This window comes from Gopherus evgoodei, chromosome 3 (assembly GCF_007399415.2).
Source record: "Gopherus evgoodei ecotype Sinaloan lineage chromosome 3, rGopEvg1_v1.p, whole genome shotgun sequence".
Classification (NCBI taxonomy): Eukaryota; Metazoa; Chordata; order Testudines; family Testudinidae; genus Gopherus; species Gopherus evgoodei.
The window spans coordinates 132,647,114-132,670,008 of NC_044324.1; the positions used below are offsets into that span (position 1 = coordinate 132,647,114).

Here is a 22,895-nt window from a genome sequence, read left to right on the forward strand (position 1 = left end):
TGTCCTCCTATTGTATCCCAAGAATCTGACTACACCCTTCACAGGAGTATTGTATGCAAGACACAGAAGGTAATTGTTCCACTTAACACAGCACTGGTGAGGCTTCAGCTGGAGTATTGTGTCTAGTTTCAGGCTCCCACACTTAAAGATGTGAACGAATTAGCAAGAGTCCAGAGGAGAGCAACAAAAATGATAGATTTAGAAAACATGACCCAGAAGGAAAGGTTGAAAGAATTGGCATGTTTAGCCTAGAGACGAGAAGGCTGAAGGGAGACATGGTAACAGACTTCAAATACATAAAATATTGTTATAAAAAAGGGGAAAGGAAAAAAAAAAAGATGGTGATCAATGGTTGTGGGTCTCCACCAAGGGTAGGACAAGAAACAAGCAGCTTACTTTACAGCAAGAGATAAACAGGTTTGATATTTGGAAAAACTTTCTAACTAAAAGGATAAATTTAGCACTGGAAGGTTACCTAACCTAGGGTGCTTGTGGAATACATGTCAAGTCCTGGAGCACCCATGGGAAAAAAAAAAGCAGTGGTGCTCAGCACCCACTGGCAGTCCTGCAGATAAGCACCTCCCCCTCCCTCCCAGTACCTCCCATCCACTGTGATCAGCTGTTCAGCAGCATGCAGGAGGCACGGGGGGGGGGTATGGAACAAGGAAGGGAGAGGCATGGTGGGAAGAGGCAGGACAGGAGTTTTGGGAAAGAGGTGGAGTGAAGGTTGAGCACGCCCCGGGAACTCTGGAAGTTGGCACCTGTCTTGAGCTGCCTTCCAGCTCTACAGTACTATGATTCCCAGCTGATGATCCAATTACGTTTCGTCTACAAGTGTGATGAGGACAGAAAACTATAGACCCATAAATGCAGTGCCACTAACCAGTGTCCCATCCTATATAAAATATACAATTTCTGGTGAAATTATTCAGATATGAAAGCTTAAAATTTATTTCCCCATCAGCACATGCATGAGAACAAATTGATTGCTGGAAGGTTAATGGAAAGTGAACACAAAAGGGGCTGAGCATTGCCAAAGTGAGCTTTTTTTTTTTTTTTAATTAAAGGAAACATTTTGTGGCATTTGACTAACTCTGCTAGTAACACAGGGCCAGGATTTGTCCCACAGAAATTAGAGAGATGGATTACCTGCTCTAGCCCCCCAATGCACCATGCTCGTGGAGTATACACATCTTGTTAAATATGCAGATGAAGCATTCAGAAAGTGATGAGAAAATCCTTCCAGCAGGTCTAACCGGTTTCCATTCTGTACCCACAGTGCTATTGCTATCTGTGCGGACATGGGACCAACACCAAGAATGAAAATTAAAATTCCACTTCATCCTGAATTAACACTAGTTGTATGACAATTACATAAACACCATCTGTAATAGGCCTAGAATAAATGAAGGGGATATCAGGCAACAAAGGAGTGAGCTAATTAGTGCTGAGCAGTCTAAATTTATAACAAATTATTTGACCTTTAAAAAGATGCCTAAGAGTACAGTGGAAACTGTACAAAAGAAAATAGAAGCTGATACAATTAGGTAGCCACTTGGCTGGAGATATACAACACATCCCCGAAACAACTGGCTCAATTCTGCAAGGTGCTAATTGCCTTCAATACTCATTGGACTTCAAAAGGAGTTGAGGGGGCTCATGTCTTCAGAAGTTCAGGTCTGTATCTTCATCAGAAAAGCATCTCTGTTAAGCAATCAATGTTTGTGGTTGGTTAACAGATTTCCCTATATGAGTCCATCTCTCTCCTCTTGCCATCGCCAACTCCCCAAAATTGGGAGTTTTCCCAAGTACTGGATAAAGAAAAAAAGTCAACACCTTCTCATGCCCAGTCTCAGTCTGTCATTTCATAGGTGCCAACTAACTCCATGGGTGCTCTGGGGCTGGAACACCCACAGAAAAAAAAAAAAAGGTGAGTGTTGAGCACCCACGGGCAGCCCCCCCATCAGCACCTCACCCCAGCACCTCTCACCTGCTGGCGGGCCCCACCAATCAGCTCCTCCCGCCTGCCACGGATCAGCTGTTTCATGGCATCTGGAAGCGCTGAGTGGGGGAGTGAGGGCGCAGCAGGCTCTGGGGAGGGGTCAGAACTGGGCAAGGAAGGGGCAGGGGCTTAGTGGGGGTGGGAGCACCCCCTGGCAGATTAGAAACACGGCGTGCCTGCGTGTGTCATTTCCCAGTCCAATGAGAGGGGATGGGGATATTGGGAAGTTAACACTTTCTTCATGCAGAGACAGGAAATCCTGTTCTTTTCAGATTTGGCCCCCCGATTTTTCTAATGTCACTTTGTTGAGTAGACACAACTGAGTTAATTCACCTACATCAGGGCAGAGTTTGACTCAGTGACTGCCACATGGGCCTCAAGAGTGATAGGACTGAAGTAGGAGAAATGGTGAGCAGGGGTGAGAGTAGGAACAAGGAACAAATGGAAAGAACAAGGGTACAAGAGGGGAAATTAAAAATACATATTTGGTACATTGTCATATACATACTCAAACTTTTCCATCGACCTCTAATTTATCACCTATACAATTTGTATCCCAATTTGTTGCCTTGGCATTCCCATTGTTCTGTCTTTGATAGAGGATTAGTGGAAGAAAGGTACTACCCTGGAAATTCAAATTCTTCTCATTGGTCTCTGATTTTTCTGGGAAGTTCATGAAACACTAAACCAAATTCACAGCATTGAGACAGTGAAGGGCTGTTGCATTTATGTTCTCTGTCCCTTGAGAAACAACAGTGCCCTAAACTCCACTCCCGTCACTACTTACCCAAAATTTTTCAGGGTAATCCCGGAGATTGAGCAAGCTCTGCATGACAGTTTTCCGATCTTCCTCCCATTTACGCTTGCAGAAGACTATCTCTAGGAAATACCACATCCAACCAATGATAGGCACATAAGAAAGTTCCTTTTTTGCAAGCACTTTGGAACTCTGCAAGAAAGAGCATAAAAAAAGCATTACATAGATTTTTTTTAAAAAAAACAAGGAACTGTTTATTGAATTTTAAGGGTACATGAGACACAAAGGGCCAAATGCCAATACACTGACTCACGCTGAATAGTATCTTACTGCACAGCTTGTACCATTGGTTTTAACAATCCAGGGTTCTTTACAACAACATGTGGTAGGGAGCAGAATTTGGCCCCAGCTATGTGAATCAAAGGAAGTTGTATACAATTTTAAAAACTCACATAAGCTACACTGTTTTGAAAAGTGAGGAAGTCGTGCAAAGGGTTAGGCTGACAGCCACAAAGAATTAAGTTCTTGATTTATCCTGAGAACCAATACATCATGGGCAGTGGCAGCACAAGTTCCTGCCAACATGCTTCCACGCTGAGCTAACAGGATTAGATATTACGAGTGAAAGAAGAATTCTTTTTGCATGTTTTTGTGATTGAATCTGAACCATCTGTTGAATCTTTTGACTGTCTGCATCACAACTAGTGTACCCATATAACTTACAGAGTTCATAGGGGAAAATGTATTGACGTATAGGCTTTTCTATAGCACTCATCACTGTATTCCCTCAGCACCACTTATACACTAATGAATTTCTCTTCATGATACCCCCGTAGAGAAAGGAAGCATTAGCTCCATTTTATAGATGGGATACAAAGAGATTCAAGTGACTGGCCCACCACATGCAGGTGGTCTATGCTGTAGTCAGTAATACTATTCTCAAGCCCTAGTCCACAGCCCTAACTGCAAGACTATCCTTCCTCTGGCAACACCACCTTTCCACAATGTGTTTTATTGTTCCTTTCCTCCCTTCCTAACTAGCTCAACTTTAAACTAGCTTGCAGTTTGTTTTGTTATGTAACGGTCAGAATTAAGAATAAAGCTGCAAACAATGTGTGAAATGTTGCTTCAGCACTGACTGAAAAAAGTCCCATTTTCTACAGGGTACATGCAGCAATAACAGTCCATTGTGCATTTGTTCTATCGTCATAAAGCGCTGGAGCCCAGTGCTTGGACATCAGATTTGACTAGTGACATCGGTGATCTCTACATTCAAGTAATGACTATTAGAGATACATTTGCTTTTTTCATTACAATGGCAAGAGAGACAACTTAGTTCTTGTTTTCTCCTCATCTTTCTTTTCTGCTTTCCCCCTCTCAGAAAATTTCTGTAAATAATTAAGCTACTTACAATATCCATGAGACTAGAAGGCAACTATAGATCACTTAGCTTTATTAGTAACAGCCACACAGAAGACAAAGGAGAGCAAATGTGGGGAAGTCAGATTCCAAAAACTGGAAATAGGAATTTAATTTTTCCTATCATTGAGACTGCCTCAGACAGACCCTCTCTCTCTCTCAATACTATTAGTTAATTGGTAGTGATGGGCCCAAAGCAGAACCCTGAACCCTCTTCCCTCACAGCTTGGGGGGGGGGGGGCAGGGACAGGGGTTAGCACCAGGGTCTGAACTTCATGGCTGAGGCCCAGTTCTGTTGATCAGTTATCTGACAAACACCCAGTTAAGAACCAATTTGTGCAAGAATTGGGCCTTTGTCGCATTCATATGTACAAATCTGATTCCAAAAATCAGTCCAGATATTTGGTACTTAAAATAGACCCTACCACACTGCAGCAGCTATGCTGAGCATGGCCTGGCTCTCCAAGACTCCTTCCTGCCACTAGCATTAGTCCTTCCCATATAATTGCTGGCTCCTTCGTCTCTTTCACAGGATACCCCTGCATCCATTCCCAGGCACTAGGATACCTTTCTACCGCCAATACCCATCATCTACTACCTAGATCTATCCCTCTTCTCTATGTGCATCCTTGTTTTCAGAATTCATATTCAGCATTGCTGGATACTGGTGTGTTATCTGGATTGTCAGGAACCAGGTACAACGATCAATCCACTATACAATATTTCATAATTATTAACCAACAAACCCCTCTACCCCCAAGGGAAAAAAAACCCCGTTGTAAACATTTGACAGACCTAACATTTAACTTCAAAAGGGACGTGCTTTTTTTTAAGTTCAGGTTTCTGGTAGAGACCCTTTAAATGTGGTGATTTCTAAACTAATTTCTTAGAAAAAATAAGGGGTTTTTCTACTAACGTTCAGAACAGTCTCTTAGACGGATCTGAGCATGCAAAAGTAACAAACACCTAGCTTCACTTTCCTTCTCCTTTCCCTTCCCCCACACTCTGGCCTGATGCCTTTTTAGTTTCTGCTTTGCTATTACTAGTAAACACCCTCTGGCAGAGCCTGGTAAGGCTCTACATCAAGAAACCAGTGAAACTTACTATACACTAAGTGGTCTCAAATGCACCAAGTACAGTAAAACAAAAAATTAGACATATTTTTCTTTGTCTCTCATTATAGTGCTGTATATTTACGGGTTACTTCTAATAGTAACTATTTTCAGATAGAAGTGTGATTTTCAAGTTGCTTGTGTCTCTTTCATACAAGATTACAGTTCTTAAAAAAACAAACTGCCTAAAAGAAAACGCACAGTTAAGGTCATGTGTCAACTACAAAGTCTGAACTCTGTCCCTTTAGCAATACTTGCCCCCTCTTGTTTCCAATCAAGTGCCAACCAGGGAAGACTGGAAAAGGGCAAATATAGTACCCATCTATAAAAAGGGAAATAAAAACAACCCAGAAAGCTACAGACCAGTTAGTTTAACTTCCGTGCCAGGGAAGATAATGGAGCAAGTAATTAAGGAAATCATCTGCAAACACTTGGAAGGTGGTAAGGTGATAAGGTGATGGGGAATAGCCAGCATGGATTTGTAAAGAACAAATCATGTCAAACAAATATGGTAGCTTTCTTTGATAGGATAATGAGTCTTGTGGATAAGTGGATGTGGTATATCTGACTTTAGTAAGGCATTTGATACGGTCTCGCATGATATTCTTATCAATAAACTAGGCAAATACAACTTAGATGGGGCTACTATAAGGTGGATGCATAACTGGCTGGATAACCGTACTCAGAGTAGTTATTAATGGCTCCCAATCCTGCTGGAAAGGTATAACAAGTGGGGTTCTGCAGGGGTCTGTTTTGGGACCAGCTCTGTTCAATATCTTCATCAACGACTTAGATATTGGCATAGAAAGTACGCTTAAGTTTGCAGATGATACCAAACTGGGAGGGACTGCAACTGCTTTGGAGGATAGGGTCAACATTCAAAATGATCTGGACATATTGGAGAAATGGTCTGAGGTAAACAGGATGAAGTTTAATAAAGACAAATGCAAAGTGCTCCACTTAGGAAGGAACAATCAGTTTCACACATACAGAATGGGAAGAGACTGTCTAGGAAGGAGTATGGCAGGGACCTAGGGGTTATAGTGGACCACAAGCTAAATATGAGTCAGTGTGATGCTCCTGCAAAAAAAAAAAAAAAAAAAAAAAAAAAAAAAAAACACGCAAACGTGATTCTGGGATGCCTTAACAGGTGTGTTGTGAGAAAGACAAGAAGTCATTCTTCTGCTCTACTCTGTGCTGGTCAGGCCTCAGCTGGAGAATTGTATCCAGTTCTGGGCACTGCATTTCAAGAAAGATGTGGAGAAATTGGAGAGGGTCCTGAGAAGAGCAACAAGAATGATTAAAGGTCTGGAGAACATGACCTATGAAGGAAGGCTGAAAGAATTGGATTTTTTTAGTTTGGAAAAAGAGAAGACAGAGGGGACATGATAGCAGTTTTCAGGTATCTAAAAGGGTGTCATAAGGAGGTGGGAGAAAACTTGTTCATCTTAGCCTCTAAGGATAGAGCAAGAAGCAATGGGCTTAAACTGCGACAAGGGAGGTTTAGGTTAGACATTAGAAAAAAGTTCCTAACTGTCAGAGTAGTTAAATACTAGAATAAATTGCCTAGGGAGGTTGTGGAATCTCCATCTCTGGAGATATTTAAGAGTAGGTTAGATAAATGTCTGTCAGGGATGGTCTAGACAGTATTTGGTCCTGCCATGAGGGAAGGGGACTGGACTCTACGACCTCTCAAGGTCCCTTCCAGTCCTGGAGTGTCTATGAATCTATTAAAAAGGTTGCGAGGGTTACTTTGTGTTTTTGGAGCATTCTGGGATCCTCAGATAGCAGTTGCTATAGAAATGTAAAGGACCACAGCATTAAGTGGGAAAGAAACCTCATGGGTGTGCAGAGTGCAGTGCAAGGAAATGGGATGCATTGTATTATGCATTAATTAGAAGCAGTCACAAACTATCCACTGCCTCACACTAAACAGTTCTAGAACTATACAACCACATTTATAGCATAACTGTTGGGTATTGTCAAGGTGTCTACAGCCAGATAGATGTATTTTATGAATATATTAAAGCCTCTCTTCCCCCTGCAAAAGCTCAAAGTGGGCCTTGCACTGTACCAAAAGATCAACAAATCCAGGCTGTTTCACACCAGCAAAGGAAGAAAATTTCAGCTAACATCCCTCCCTGACAGTACCCTGACGCCGGATATTTAAATCTAGGAACCATTAACTCAGGTTCCTCAACTAAATCTCAGCTGCCACAGCCATAAGGTGGGGAAGAACGGTGTGTGGTATTTCAAATAGTCACACAGCTTTACAGAACAAAGCCAAGCACCTTGAATAGCAGCTGGAAACAAAAAGAAAGCCAGGCCAGAATTAGGAAGGCAAATATTTTGCCCAAAAGAGGGAAAAATCCTATCGTCTTATAATACACTGGTAATAGTCAATATGTACTGTACCAAAAAGCAGAGACTATAGAAAAAAGTAAGATTGCCTGCAACAAGGCCACTGCAACACAGCTTAAACGACAATTATTGGGCTCAATAGAAGGGTAACTGGGTAAAATTCTGTGTGCTATGCAAAAGGTCAAAGTAGATGATCTAATGATCCCTTCTGGCTGTAATTCGAGTCTACAAAGGTTATGCCTCCAAAGCACAATTAAGGTTCTAACCATTTATCACCAACTACTATTTAATTATGCTTTTTTAGCATATGCAAAAACTGTGACAGTTGCATGTAGTGGTAAATTCTCTACTCTCCCCCATTTTTGATTAAATAGAAAATGACATGCTAGTAGGATGTTTTAAAAGTCATTACCTATGCTGGAGATAAGGAACGTATGCTGAGGCAATTTGGACACTTGAATTCTGTCCAGTATGTGGATATTCAAGGCTATATTGGATTTGTTTCTTGTGTTCTTCTGCCAGCAGCTTCCTGCAAAAGTTATTTTTTGGCACTGGAGTGGATAATCTCTCTTAGATGCACATGAAGAGAAACTAAAGCATCATATGCTGTTTTGTGCCAGAAGTCTGCATTAAGTGTAGAAGAAAATCTCTAATTACAGAGAACTAACTACAGGAAGGAAGTTTTTCAATGAGTTACATTAGCAAGACTGTTCTCTTGTGGGAGGAATAAATTAGACTTGTAATATACAAATTATCCCCTCCTTTTCCCCAGTATATAGAACTAGAACCTGCCCTGTGCATATATCATATAACATGCAGAAGAACGGAGAGAAGAATGAATCCACAGAATTTATTTTATCCCATTCTCTCTCCTTTTATTGAACTGTTTTTTGTAACATACTAATCCTCTCCTGTAGCCTTAAAATTTCACCTTCCCTGCAAGAGAAATTCTATTGAACACCACTGGGTGACTGCACATAAGATATTGCCTTCCTGCAGTAAAGGAGGGATTTTAAGGCTCCAGAGCTGTATTACAATTCCATATGTGACTATAAGGATGCTTGCTGGGATTAAAGCTGGATGATAACAGAAAGAATACATTTCTTCATATACTCAATCTAGCTCTGAAATGAATTAGCTTTGGTTGTGTATGCACTTGTGTGTTCGGTTATAGACACCTGTGTAATCAAGTTCCACTTGCATGAATGGCTGCAGAAAGCAAATTTCATTTCTACATATACATAAGAGTAACCACAGAAACTGAATTTTAGATTTGTGCAAGTGTTTGCATACTTATCCACTTAAAGAAAACCCCTTGTTACTTATCTGTTTAGTCCCAGCTAACTACCCAAACACAGCGTGAACCATGAACACCACATACTGACAGAAATCTAAACCACTTAAAGAGCCAACAACAATTTGTTTCATAACTTCAGATAACAAATTTAATGAAATTGTAAACTGCTAGCAACAAGTAGGCTAAATCTGACTGATAAATTATTTGCCATGAAATGTTTTGATGATCTGGTTTGCTATATTTCAAAAACATAGCACCCCCAAATCCATTTCCCCAAATCTAAAACAATCCAAGGGTACTAGAATGGGGTTGAAGGCGTATATCCTTAGCGCCCCACTCCCCTCCGCCATCAGTCCTCATAGAGCCTCAAGTACACTTAATTTATAAGGCTTCACTTTCCTGAATTTAGTAATTCTTCAAAGTTAGTGTTGCAATAATATTTTTACACACACAGATCTGAGCGACAACACTTGCATACATCTGCCTGCATGAGTCCCACTTTTGTTTCCTGCATTCACTTTTATAAATAAAAAGTGAGTGCTCCCAAAAAATCAGCAATTAACATTAATGTGAGCCATGGGTCTCTACTGTGTTGTTGCCAAGTCACTGTGCAGTAAAGTATCTATCCCCCTATCCGAGCCTAGGATTATGCTCAATGCCCTTTCAAGTCATCACAACTGTCCAAATAGTAACTTCCTTATGTTTCATTTTCACTGCCCTGTGGAGAGACTTGGAACAATTAACCAGGGCTAAGAAAGAATTATCTGACCCATCTGCACTCCGCAGGTATCTTTTTTTTAAAAGATAAGAAAATTAAATTAATTTAAAGTTATGGTTTTGTACTGAAGAATTTTCCTCCCAGACGACCAAGCTCAATAAAATTATGACTTCCTCCCTTTTAGAAATCTATTTATATTGCAGCCAATATTATGAACTGGTCAGTGGGTAATGTACACCAATCTGAACTTGATGCTTTGCTGAGGCAGACAGTCAACTAGCATTCAGACTGCCACCACCGTTACCACATATTATACAGTACTTTTCCATCAGTAGATTATCAAAGCACTAGGCAATGGAGGTCAATATCCCCATTTTAACCAGAGGAAACTGAGGCACGGAGAAGTGAAGTGACTTGCCCAAAGACACCCAGTAGGCCAGTGGCAGAGCCAGAAATAGAGCCCAGATCCCTTGGGTCCCGATCACTATGGATCCTTCATTTCTTATTATATATAAACAACAATACGTCTTTCCACTTTGAAAAGTAGTTCCTAAAAAAATAACGAGGCATCAGAGAAAAGGGTAGAAACACCTTATCTCGCTGTTATACATTAATTTATCTGTTAAAAAAACAAAAATAAAAGGTTAGAGCAAAATAAGGTTTCCTGTATTATACAAGGCCCACCTCCTCGCAGTTCAAAAACCCAGATAGCCTTACAGAACGATCGTTGCCCAGCAGCGAATATTAGCTTTCTTTAAAATAAAATAAAAAAAGAATATTGACCTGTTCCTAATTTGACTTTTACACTAGGAAACTGGTTTAAAATGTCTGAAGGGGCCACAAACTGCAACTTGACACCTTGGCGCAGAATAAGGGAGCGGGCATTTTAAAACTGACATTTCCCTCCTCACCCTTCAGTCGCTCACTGCCAAATCCCCAACTACCGCTCTTCACCCCATTCCTGCAGGGTGCCATCTTCTGTTTTATAAGTGGCAGTTTAAGGAATTAAGAATAATTTTGTTGATGCTGTCCATGCCCTCTACTATATTCTTTCCAGGGAAACTGTCAAAGGTAATTTGTGTGATTCCATTCCACCCTCAGAAGTCCCCCATATTGACAATGAATTGTAAGCCTTTTCCTGACAAATTTTCGAATTCCTGAGACAGCTGAGCTGCAGGTAAGGTCAGGAGGCAAAGCAGCTATTAATTGGGAAATGAAGAGGAGAGGAGGAAACTTGTTTCCAGGTTTAACTGCCCATGCAGCATAAAAAAAATATCCCTACAGATTTTAAGTACCACTTAATGAGAGCAAGGAAGAAGGGATATTTAAAAAAATGTGCCTTCACCCATTTAAAACACAATAGTCACAGGGTTATGTATTTTCTGTTTGTGTGATGAAGTTCAAACTAGGTAGCACTGAGAGAGTTTATGCACAACTGTGACATAGTTAAGAATCATACTCTGATACTGAAGATCTGAGTGCTTTCAAATTCTATTGAAATTAATGGGAATTAAAAGCACTCAGGACCTCCAAGACTTGGGTCCTGAGAGTTATGAGAGCAGCAACAGTGGAGCAAGTATTTTGTACAGTGCAGCACCCAAAGACTGAAAATCTGAGAGGAAGGAAAATAATTTCATCCCCAAAAAGGAAAAAAAAGAAGTCAAAGATACAAACATTCAGTATTAATTTAAGAAACCAGGCCAAATAAGAAAAAACACTGATTTAGTGCAATATAAATAGAGCCCTATTCACCATCCATTTTGGTCAATTTCAATCACGGGATTTTAAAAATTGTAAATTTCATGATTTCAGATATTTACATCTGAAATTTCATGATGTTGAAATTGTAGGGGATCTGGCCCAAAAAGGAGTTGTGGGGGCAAGTACTGTTACCCTCACTTCTGCACTGCTGCTTGCAGCTGCGCTGCCTTCAGAGTTGAGCGGCCAGAGAACAGCAGTGGTTATGGCCAGGAGCCCAGCTCTGAAGGTAGAGCCACAGCCAGCAGCAGCACAGAAGTAACAGTGGCACAGTACTAATTGCCACCCTTATTCCATGCTGCTGCTGGCAGGCTGCTACCTTCAGAATTGGAAACCCGGCCACTGTCGCCGCTCTCTGGCTCCCCAGCTCTGAAGGCAGCACAGAAGTAAGGGAGGCAATACCATGACCCCTCCTAAAATCACTTTGCAACCCCCCACCCCACCCCTGGCAACTCCCTTTTGGGTCAGGGCCCCTAATTTGAGAAACACTGGACTCCCTCATGAAATCTGAATAGTACAGGATAAAAGCACACAAAAGATCAGATTTCACGGAGGACGACCAGATTTCATGGTCCACGATACTTTTTCACGGCTGTGAATTTGGTAAGGCCCTAAGCATAAAGTAACTGCTGGACAGTTATACACACTGTAATGGGCTTTCACTAGGAGGCAAGACTGAAACTAAACAGAAAAACTGGTTACCTTGGAAAGTTGTAAAACATAACCAGGGACAAAATTTTCTTAGTTACACTAGTGCAGTCCCATTCAGCAGAGCCGCACCAGTGTAATCGAGTGGAGAATTAGGGCTTTAGATATTAGTTCTATACAAATTAATCAATCATTCTCCAAACACAAATAATGCTTTATGGAAGCAACTCTTTATGCCCTATGTTCCTCTAAGAATAGGAATTTAAAGCATCCATCTACAAGCTTTTTGGTTCTTTTGTATCTGCTTTCTGAGTGTCACAAGTTAGTAATAGTGCAGAAAGGGTAGTACGTAGGTATACAGCACCTAGTGTATTCATGAGAGGGACAGTTTTCTTACATCTATAACCTTCCTTGAGAACAAAGCAAGTCCCAAGCATAGTGAAAAGGTTATAAAAAACCCTTCCAGAGCAGCAAGAAGCCTATAGCTGATTCAGTAAAACGCACAGCCTGAGAAGTTTTCCCCATTTTTTCCTGCCTCTTGAGTGTGACAAGGACATTTTCATTATTAGGTCCCTTTATCATATTTTACAAGATTTGCACTGTTGCCTGTAAAGCACTACAGAGGCTCAGAATATTTTCTCACCTCATAGTGTTATTCCCTATCTCCCATACTCCAGCACAAAGGAAATGTCAGACCAACACTAGTCCATTCTAGCGTAGAGGCTTGGACAGTAGTCAGTAGCAAATGCTTAAAAGGAGGATATAAGATCAATGTAATAGACTATTGTAACATACTTATGGGAGGCGGAGGGTAGGGGGAGATAGATGCTATCTTTCCCAACCCCAAACAGTTAGGATACTTCTTCATTACAGAGTTAACTCAGTTTCCAACTCAGATGTTGCCCTTAATCTCCCTCCCACCACAACAAATCAATCAATCTTTTTGAATTTGGAGAGGTTTTCTGTTTGGACTAGCTGGCTCATTTGGACTGTAGGCTAAACACTGATTCAAGGTTTCACTCATGCTGGTAACCCACTCACTTTGCAGTGAGCACACAAGCTAAATCTCAAAAATGTAGATAGTCCTCCAATGTCTTCCCACAATTACCCTGTGTGTTCAGGACAAACAAGATCTCCTGCAATTCACTGGGAAAGAATTGTAGAGCACCTCAGTTTACACCAACACAAAGAACCATGGGAAATGCCCCCAGAAATCCTAGTGAAACACAGGGGAGTGCAGCATCAGGGAGGACACAGTAACTTGAAGATGGCTTTGCAGTGGCGCTGCTCACACCTAGGAAAAGCTAAGCTGACCCAGACCCAGATGCTGACCACCCAAGTTAATTCTGCAGTGAAGACATACTTTAAGTGGTTGGCTTCTGTCCTCAGTCATGAAGATTAATATCCTATGTAGTAGTAATTGTGGATATTTTAACCATATAAAATGTTTAATCCTTTTAAAACTTTACTGAATTATTGAGCTCAGTGAAATATGGTATCAATGAATTCCACAGATTAAGTTCTACATTAAAAATATTTCCTTTTATCCGTTTAAACTGTGCCATTTTTTGGGATACGCAAGTGACCCTCTCCACACCATTCATTCATTCATTCTTCTGTATACCTTCATGTCACATCACCTTTTATTCATCTTTCCTCTGGATAGTCCTAACCCTGTCACTCTCTCCTCCTATGGAAATCTTTCCAGACTAGGAAAGGCAGCAAGATGAAGGGGGAAACCGCTAAGATCAAATAATGTCTGCACAAGAGCTGTATGAAATTTGCACACAGATCTGGTTATTTACTAAAATATGAATGCTTTCTGTACAAGTTAATGGTGAAATTTAATTGGTTTAAATGCTAATCAGAACTCACCCCTAAAACCCCAAACCTTTCACAAAAGTTCCAACCACAGAGAAAGTCGATCTCATAGTTGTGATTAAGGATTACGATGGCATTCTCTTTCCCGTACTTGTGGTAACTCTCTGGGTCAGTGTAGAGGGTGCAATCAGTGCCTGACCACCATTCCAGCAACATCACCATCTCTGGAACAAAACAACAAATACATGAATATATAAAATACATGTGCGCCCACAAATCACTTACGTACCGAAAGCATCACTTGCCTCTTACAAGGCATAGCAAAGGAAATCACTGCAGCTCATCTAGGCTGAATCTGCAAATCAGACACACTCATGCAGTTGGGCAGAGAGTGGGAGTGCAGGGCTAGATGGAAGATAAGTAGACCACCACTTTCTGTGGAGCCCAAGTTCTTTTTAAAAAAAGCTTTTGGAAGGAAGGCAGGCATCTGTTTCCATTTTGTGGGAGATCTTGCCAGCACTCTAGGACTTCTAAGGCTGAGGTCAACCAACAACCTATTGTAAGGCTTGTAAGGATGAGATTTTTATCAGTAAATGCCAGTAAATGTTGATTTCACTGTACACACACACACACCCCAATGAAAAAATATTTCCACCAATAATAAATTGAAATTTACAGATAGGCAAAGAAAAATGCTGCTGGAGAACATAAGAGAGTTTAAGGATATTTACTTCATAGATTTTGACATGTGATTTGACAATTTGCATTTTAATGGTTACAAAGCTTGAACTTTTTGAATCTCAAATGTCTATTGTCATTAAATATTGTCTGAACCTGCCATCATCTGACCCTCTCCTCTAATTATTTCCCACAAACTGTAAAAGTTTAAATGGATAAAAATAGAAAATACACTTACGAATAAATATCCACATTATCCATCAAAATTGTAAAAAGAAACTCAATCAAATTTGGCCAAGTCTACCTATAGCACATCGGGTGTAATCTCAGCAGCCTTCTAGGTGTGCTCAGAATTTTGCTAGATCAGGCTCAAATTCTAGCGCTCTTCATCTCATCTGCAATTATTTTGTACTAGGGTGTTCATAAGGTACCATCCATTACCACCACTCATGATAGCCACCTCCTGAGCCTCTGCCTCTTCAGATACATAGAAGAGAAGGATGAATACCCACTCCCCAGATCATACTCCTATAGATACACAACAAAAGCTTGTTTGGTAACAGGTGACTTCTGTGCACACACTAAGAGGTCTGTCCTCCTGTTCAAGCAGCTAAATCAAGAGTGCTGGGCAGAGAGGCAGACAGGTGGGACCAGAGCCACAATGTTTTCCAATTGGGTTGGGCCGGGCCGCAAGTGCCCATAGCAAAAAGACTAATGCGAGTGAAATGAGCAGTGACGATTGTCACTTCAAGCACTCATCCGAACCAGGCGGCAGTAGCGTTGACCCCATTCTCTGCTGAGCCAGAGCACCCTCTCTGAATATGGCCCTGCCTACTGCTGACAGACAGGAAGCAATCCTTCCAGAAGTGCTAATACAGCAGCAGGAGGGGCCAGTCAGCTCCCATGTTAGCAGCTGCCTGTCAAGTATTTTACACACTGGAACAGCTGTCAGTTGGGAAGGCTCATTCTATGGCAGGGTGCTCATTTCACAGAACCACTCTCTGTTGCCAGCTTTGTCTAAGGTTGCGCATTCTGCAACTCAAACAGCAGCTCTCTCAGAAGACCTCGCTCCATGTATTTGGATCAGAATTAGGGACCCTATCCACCTTCGGCTGTAGTAAATGGAAAGGCTCCCTCTGGATTCGATGGGAGTTGGATGAGGCCTTTAGATGGACAAGTCAACAGCGTGGGATGGTGGAAATGATGGGGAAGCGAAATTTAAATGGACACTGTCTGTTTATAAATCATTTATTTGCAAGAAGTCATTTCCTACTTCACTACCATACGTTGTTAAAACAAAAAAGTAATTGTTTAATTGACTCTTCCCCACTTATGCTCTTTGTTTACTTTCTGAACTTCTGTCAGCCTGGACAATGAAAATAGAGGAGTCAATTTCACTTTGGTTTACAGTTAGTTATTCTGATGCCCATGGAGAAGCCCAACCCTACAATGTTTGGGTTGCAAACTCTGTGGAAGTGTTTAAGTGCAAACAAACATTGGTTTCATTCTCAAGAACACACACTTCTGTTAGGAGCAGATTCTGAAACCACATGAAACCAGTTTAAGTGTGATTAAACTGAAATACATTCATCTTAAGAATTTTCACTGGTACAAATTAAGTGATTTTATATCAATTTAGTGACACTAGTGCAAGTTTTCTAGTACATCTCTATCCCGAAATAACGCTGTCCTCGGGAGCCACAAAAAAATTCTTACCGTGTTATATCGAACTTGCTTTGGTCCACTGGAGTGCGCAGCCCCCCCAGAGCACTGTTTTACTACGTTATATCCAAATTCATGTTATATCGGGTCGCGTTATATCAGGGTAGAGGTGCATAGGCCTATGGTAAAATTTTCAAAAACACCTAAATCCATTTTCAAAAGTGCTTAAGTTTCACTGACTGCCAATGAGACAGACTCATTAGTGCCTAAGTTACTTTTGATAATGGGTTTTAGGTACTTTTGAAAAATGTTACCCCTGGCCTCAGAGTGCATAGGTAAAGATGTGGTTAGAGAAAGAGGATCATGTTCAGAGGCATGGGAAATGTCAATTCAACCTAATTACACTAACTTAAATACCGTTACACTCAGGGCTTGTCTATATGATGCCAAAGTACACTAGAGGTGAGAGATTTTTAAACCACACAAACATGCTGTGCTCTACCTACCCTGCATAGACCCTGCTGGCATGCTATAAAAAGGTACCTAGTTCACATCAACACAGACTACAACATCAACACAATGAGTGAGTTGCACTAATCATCATATCATATACACATCTGCTTGGAAAAATCAGCCCAGAGATAGATGCCGGCACTGCTTTCATATGCTTGCAAGCAATCAAAGTGAAAACTAGAGTTTGGCTGTAAACAAAAGGGACAACTATTTGCATCTAGGTTGCTTCCATCTACTGGTCCAATGTTGCTTGCATTGAAGTCACTATAGTGTTGCCTACTATCACAGTTGTATCATGGGTCTCAATATCTGGTATTTTGTTTTAAGCTCTAACTGCTGGATTCACAAGTTTGCATGAGAATCTTGATATTCATTTATAAAAGTTTCTAGCTTTCCTGGTTATGGAAAAAAGCTTGAAAATGTGACCGGATTGCATCCTAAAGTCTCAAACTAGAAGACAAATAAAAACATCAACATTTATCTATTTGTATAGTTTCATTTTTGAGTGCTTGGGATTGGCAATACAAAGACAAAAAATTCTTGTTGACTTCAGTGAGAGCTAAATTAGGTCCTGTGCTCTTTTTCTCCCCTCAGGGACAGATGCTAGAGTTAAGCACACTGTTCTTAGCAATTGTTGAGTGGTTGTCGGGGAAACAAAAGGTGAAAATTTGGATCAATTAAAAAAAATCATCAAAATCACACTTGTATACAAGAATGACCATACCAGGTCAGACCAATGATCCATCTAGCCCAGTATCTTGTCTTCCAACAGAGGCCAATGCCAGGTGCTTCAGAGAGAGTGAACAGAACAGAGCACTTCATCAAGTGATCCATTCCCATCGTCCAGTTCCAGCTTCTGGCAAAAACTGGAACCAGGCTAGCCTTTGAAACATGCTTGAAATCTTTTCAATTTAGTTTTCTAAACCAAGACAACAAGGAACAACCAAAAAACAAACAGTCCTTTTTCAGTAATCATTTGGTAATTAATTGCCTGAGCTTTGAGATGACATCGTTCTGGTGGGAGAACATTAGCCTAACTCAGACTAATAGCATCATCCATTCAGACAGCAGTATCTTAACATGGTAAGACTAGTTAGTGTCTTACACAGTTTACTAGTGATTTCCCAGTGTTTCCTGCTTACCTCATAACCACAGCAAATAACTATTTATCTGTCAAAAAAGGACAAGGAAAATGTTCTTCTAACTTTTGTTGCAATGGTTAGAGGTGGAGGTTATTGTAGGGTGGGCCTGAGCCACATTAATGGAATAATGCTTCTAGATGTCACTGTTTCAGAAAGCATCAGTTTCCAACAAGGACCAAAGTATTTTATCTTCAAGAGAATGCTATGGAGAAACACAAATGAGTAAAATAAATGCTGTTAAACCTCCAGAAATGAAGTGCTAAGGGAAATTTTTTTTAATTTAAGAAAAAATGTAAAACTACAGGAGATATAGGATTTTGAACTAATAATAATAATTTTGGTTAAATTAAAAAAACCATTTTAAAAAAGTACTGAAACTAAAAAGTCTGAATAATTTGATATCTCTAAGATTATGTTGCAGGGGCAGAATAATAAGGATCAGAGAGAGGAAGGAATTTTTTTGCGCTTGCTCAGCTTTATATCCAAGAGGAGGAGGAGAGGGGGAATATCTGCTAATTCATTCCCTTATCCTCTAGTGTCGCCAAATTAATTGCTTAAAATCAATCATTTACGAAGTTCAAGGGAATAGATAATTGTGTATGATATTCTCTAAACTAGCTACACTTTATTTAGATAAGAACCTTTTAATAAAGGTCATCTTGTCTTATTCCAGATGTCACTCCCCTCTTTTTTTTTTTTTTTTAAAAGACTCTGAATGGAGCTAATAAATAATACATCACGACGTTGACTATGCGTGTACTTCACATGCATGTAGCATTTTAATTACATGTTTTCAACCTCAAATACATTCCATAGCTGAAAGACTCCATCTGTGCTACTTGGATGTGATCCTGTATGATTTTTGCCTGACAAAATACTGCAGGATTAAACCTTTTGCCTCCTGCTTGCCTAGTTATTTATCATTAGTGTTTGTTCAGCTGCTGCACAAAACAAGTCCCAGAGTAACACTATGCTTTTTTATTAAATCCAAAAATAAATAAATTAAAATAAATAAAAAAAAAGTATCTGAAGTTCTTAACATTCTCCCTATTCTTCCCATTTTTCTTTTTAAATTCCTCTAGACCTTTTTCCCTTTGTGGTTGTCAAGTGACACTCCCTAGTGCCAGTTTGCAATAAACTAGCATCATGCTACCAGCTTAGTCCCACAGACTGCCATAGCCATTCATTATTTGGCAACCTGCTGTGGCAGCTCAACAGCACAAGGTCATTCACATACACACTCTGCCCATCTCCTCTGAACTGCTGCTGACCAGTGTAAATTTGCTATAACCCTCTCCCCTTCAATTAACCCTTCTTTTTGCAAGTCAGCCATACTGTAAACCACACCAACTTAAGAAAAAACATGCCCTCAAGTGTGCAGCTAGGGCCGATTGTAGTATGAAAATTCATTGTTTTACAAGATTTTTCAACAAAAAGTTTCCACTTTAGATAGAAAATTTACACTTTTTAATAAAAAGAATCAAATGCCCTAAATCCAAAAAACATTTCAGATGGGATACGCTGACAGTGCCTCACAGGAGTTGGAGTTTTGTTGCTTCATGTCCCCATTCTGCTCTACAGGCTGGAGTCCCCATTCTGACTACATGTCCCACGATACACCACCTCCCCTCTCCAAAAGAGATCTTCAACTGGGAGCCATAGAACCACTCCCTCCACAACACAGAGGACCCAGTTTCTACTCTCACTACTTCCTGGTACAAAAGGAGTCTGGCAGTTGGCGCCCCATCCTAGGCCTTCGCAATCTCAACAAATTTTTCAAACTACGTTTCAGGATGGTCACCCTATCCACCATCATCCCAGCACTGGAACGGGAGGATTGGTTCTCGGCCCTCGACCTATAGGATGCATACTTTCATATTGCAGTACACCCTGATCACAGACGTTGCCTATGATTCGTCGTTGGCCACAGTCACGATCAATACAGGGTACTATCCTTCGGACTATCCACCGCTGCGCCAGTCTTTTCCAAAGCACTCTCAGTGGTTGTAGTCTTCCTCCACAAACAAGGCATTTCCCCATATCTAGACAACTGCTGTCTCAAAAGCGCCAAAGAGGGGATTGATGGAGACCGGCGTGTTTGCAGCAGTGGGGGATTACCAAAAAATCTACCCTATACATGGTCCAGGAGCCCCAATATGGGGGGAGAGGGAGGCAGAATATATGGTTGCATTCATGGGGGCCCCTGAAAAGGCTGGGTGCTCTTAACTGCAGCAGGGTAATTCTGGTAGGCTGATGTCAAAATTGCCCTGATGTTGATGGGGCAAGAGAGCCTTGATAAATCACTCTCGTCCTCCTTATCACCACTAAGGAAAGCACATGCTCTCCCACAGGGACAGCACCAAAAGTGTGCTGATTGAGAAGTGGGTGAGACTTTGGGACACCTCCTCTCTGAGGAATGGAGAATCCAGTGTGTTAGTTACAGTGAGGTCTGACAGCTGTGTGAATTCCTGTGGGTGATCTCTCCTCAGTGCCTGTGTTGAGCACAGTGCCAAGGTGTGATATGGAAAAAAAGAGTCAGCAGATGGCTCAAGAGAGCTTTTCAGAGCAGTGCCTTTAGTAGGAGTTTGCAACCCTGCTAGAGAGTCTGTCTCAGAGCTGAGAGCTTCGATGCTGTGCGCAGTGTCAGGGCCACAGGCTTCACTGAAGCTGGCTGTTTTGCCAGTGTCAACTGTGTTCTTGGTGCCAGAAATGGACCTGGAGCCACTGAGGAGGTAAAGGATTTGCTTCAGTCACCCACAACAGGAGTGGCACGATAGCTGCTGTTTCGCCCTGGCACAATCCTTAGACTTGCTCTCAGGGGCTGAGGTAGTCAGTCTAGGAGAGTAGTTCTCAACTTGCAGCCCCTGGACCACTTTCAGCCCAATCAGCACAAAGCTGTGGCCCACAAGACATCCTCAGGGCCATACACTTAGTATTGGATGCAGCCCGCAATGGTGAATAGGTTGAGAACTACTGGTCTAGGAGCAGCCTTGTGCCTCTTGTCAGAAGCTGTCAGCAGCACAGCTGTAGCTGGAGACAGCATTCCTGTGGTTTGTGCAGCAGGAACTGAGGGAGGGACCACTCTCTTCTTAGTGCCTGGTCAGAGGATGATCTTCCCTTACTCGGTAGAGGGGAGTGAGGGTCGGCAGACTACCTTGTTGAGCGTGAGGGTCTCTCCGATGAGGAGTAAGAACCGGGATCTGATGTTGGTCACAGGGACTTTCCATAAAGAATAGCTTGAGTTTAAGGTCCCTTGTGCTTGGCTTTAAGCCCAGAGAGCAGGAACACTTCTGGGAAACATGTCCCTCTCCCAGTCAGCGGATACACTGTGTGCGGACGTCCATTATAGAGAATGCAGCCCGCAAAAACACACACTTCTTAAACCTGGAGGAGCCAGCCATAAGGGTGAGGGATTAGATTCCCTGACAGGAAAGGGGGGGGGGGGGAAACAAACAAACAAAATTTGTTTAAAAGGATGAAGGAGAAGAAAACGTAGACGCTAACCAACTAGGAGAGGGAAAAACAGGTAAGACTATCTAAATAATGAAGTGGGCTCCGCTATCTGTTCCATTCCAGACGGCAGATGGTAGAAAAGGAACTGATGGCAGTCGGACTGCTCAGCGCTATTTATAATACCTGTGCAGCCTGACGGGCACAGCTATTGAAAATCTCTGACTCCAGACACAAAGGCACTGCTGTACCGACAGTGGAGCACCCATGGGGACATCACTCAAAATATGCTGCCAACCTGAAGCATATTCTCACCAGTAACTGCACACCACACCATAGTAACTCTAGCTCAGGAACCAATGCATGCAACAAACCTCGATGCCAACTCTGCCCACATATCTACACCGGCGACACCCTCACAGGACCTAACCAGATCAGCCACACCATCACCAGTTTATTCACCTGCCTGTCCACCAAGGTAATATGTCGTCATATGCCAGCAATGCCCCTCTGCTATGCACATCGGCCAAACTGGACAGTCTCTACGGAAAAGGATAAATGGACACAAATCAGATATTAGGAATGGCAATATACAAAAACCTGTAGGAGAATCCTTCAACCTCCCTGGCCACACAATAGCAGATCTTAAGGTAGCCATCCTGCAGCAAAACCACTTCAGGACCAGACTTCAAAGAGAAACTGCTGAGCTTCAGTTCATCTGCAAATTTGACACCATCACCTCAGGATTAAACAAAGACTGATTGGCTTGCCAATTACAAAACCTGGTTTTCACACCTGAGCTGCTAGAAGAGGGCCTCATCCTCCCTGATTGAACTAACCTCATTATCTCTAGCCTGCTTCTTGCTTGCATACACACACACACACACACACACACACACACACACACGGAAATTTCCACTACATGCATCCGACGAAGTGGGTATTCACCCACGAAAGCTCATGCTCCAAAACGTCTGTTAGTCTATAAGGTTTCACAGGACTCTTTGCTGCTTTTACAGATCCAGAATAACACGGCTACCCCTCTGATACATCACTCAAAAGAAGAACACAGTATTTGATGGCACTGCATTTGAAGTTTTACTGGTTAATCTTCACACAGTTACATAAAAGAGCCAATACCACTTTCTACTCATTTATATTATAAACACAAAAAGGCAAGCCTCACTGGAACTTGGGGAAAAAAATCCAACCCACAGCACTCTCTCCTGGGACTCCTCTTAAGATGGCTAAGCTCTGCATCACCCTCAATCCAGAGCTGTGTGTAAAAACTTATAGCCCAAGACATGCAGAAGTTAAGGGTCCAACAGCAAGGTTAACTTGGACACACCGTACATATGTGGTAGTTCCAGTTCATGTTTTTCTGGTCACTGTGTAGCGTAATCTATTATTGTTTTAAGTCATAAAAGAGAAGCTCTAAAACTTTTTCATGGTGTGGACCTAGCTTAATGGAGAGATGACAGTATTCAAGTAAAAAAATCACAGGCCTGTCACAGGCAATAAACAAAAATTCATGGAAGCCTGTGACAGGTCTGTGAT

The 22,895-nt window shown here is 41.6% G+C and overlaps 1 protein-coding gene across 6 annotated transcripts in view; it reads right to left on the reverse strand.

Moving 5' to 3' along the window:
• The window catches only part of AGPAT4 (1-acylglycerol-3-phosphate O-acyltransferase 4), a 129,918-nt gene that overhangs the window by 47,434 nt on the left and 59,589 nt on the right, over nt 1-22,895 (reverse strand). For all 6 annotated transcript variants that reach the window (XR_003999646.1, XR_003999645.1, XM_030556699.1 and 3 more), the window contains 2 exons: nt 13,948-14,117; nt 2,790-2,951 (listed from right to left, as the gene is read on the reverse strand). Coding sequence is in view for 4 of the 6 variants with exons in the window: in XM_030556699.1 (XP_030412559.1) it covers nt 2,790-2,951; nt 13,948-14,117 (332 nt within the window). In the remaining 2 variants the exon portion in view is untranslated. The remainder of the gene's footprint in view (nt 1-2,789; nt 2,952-13,947; nt 14,118-22,895) is intronic.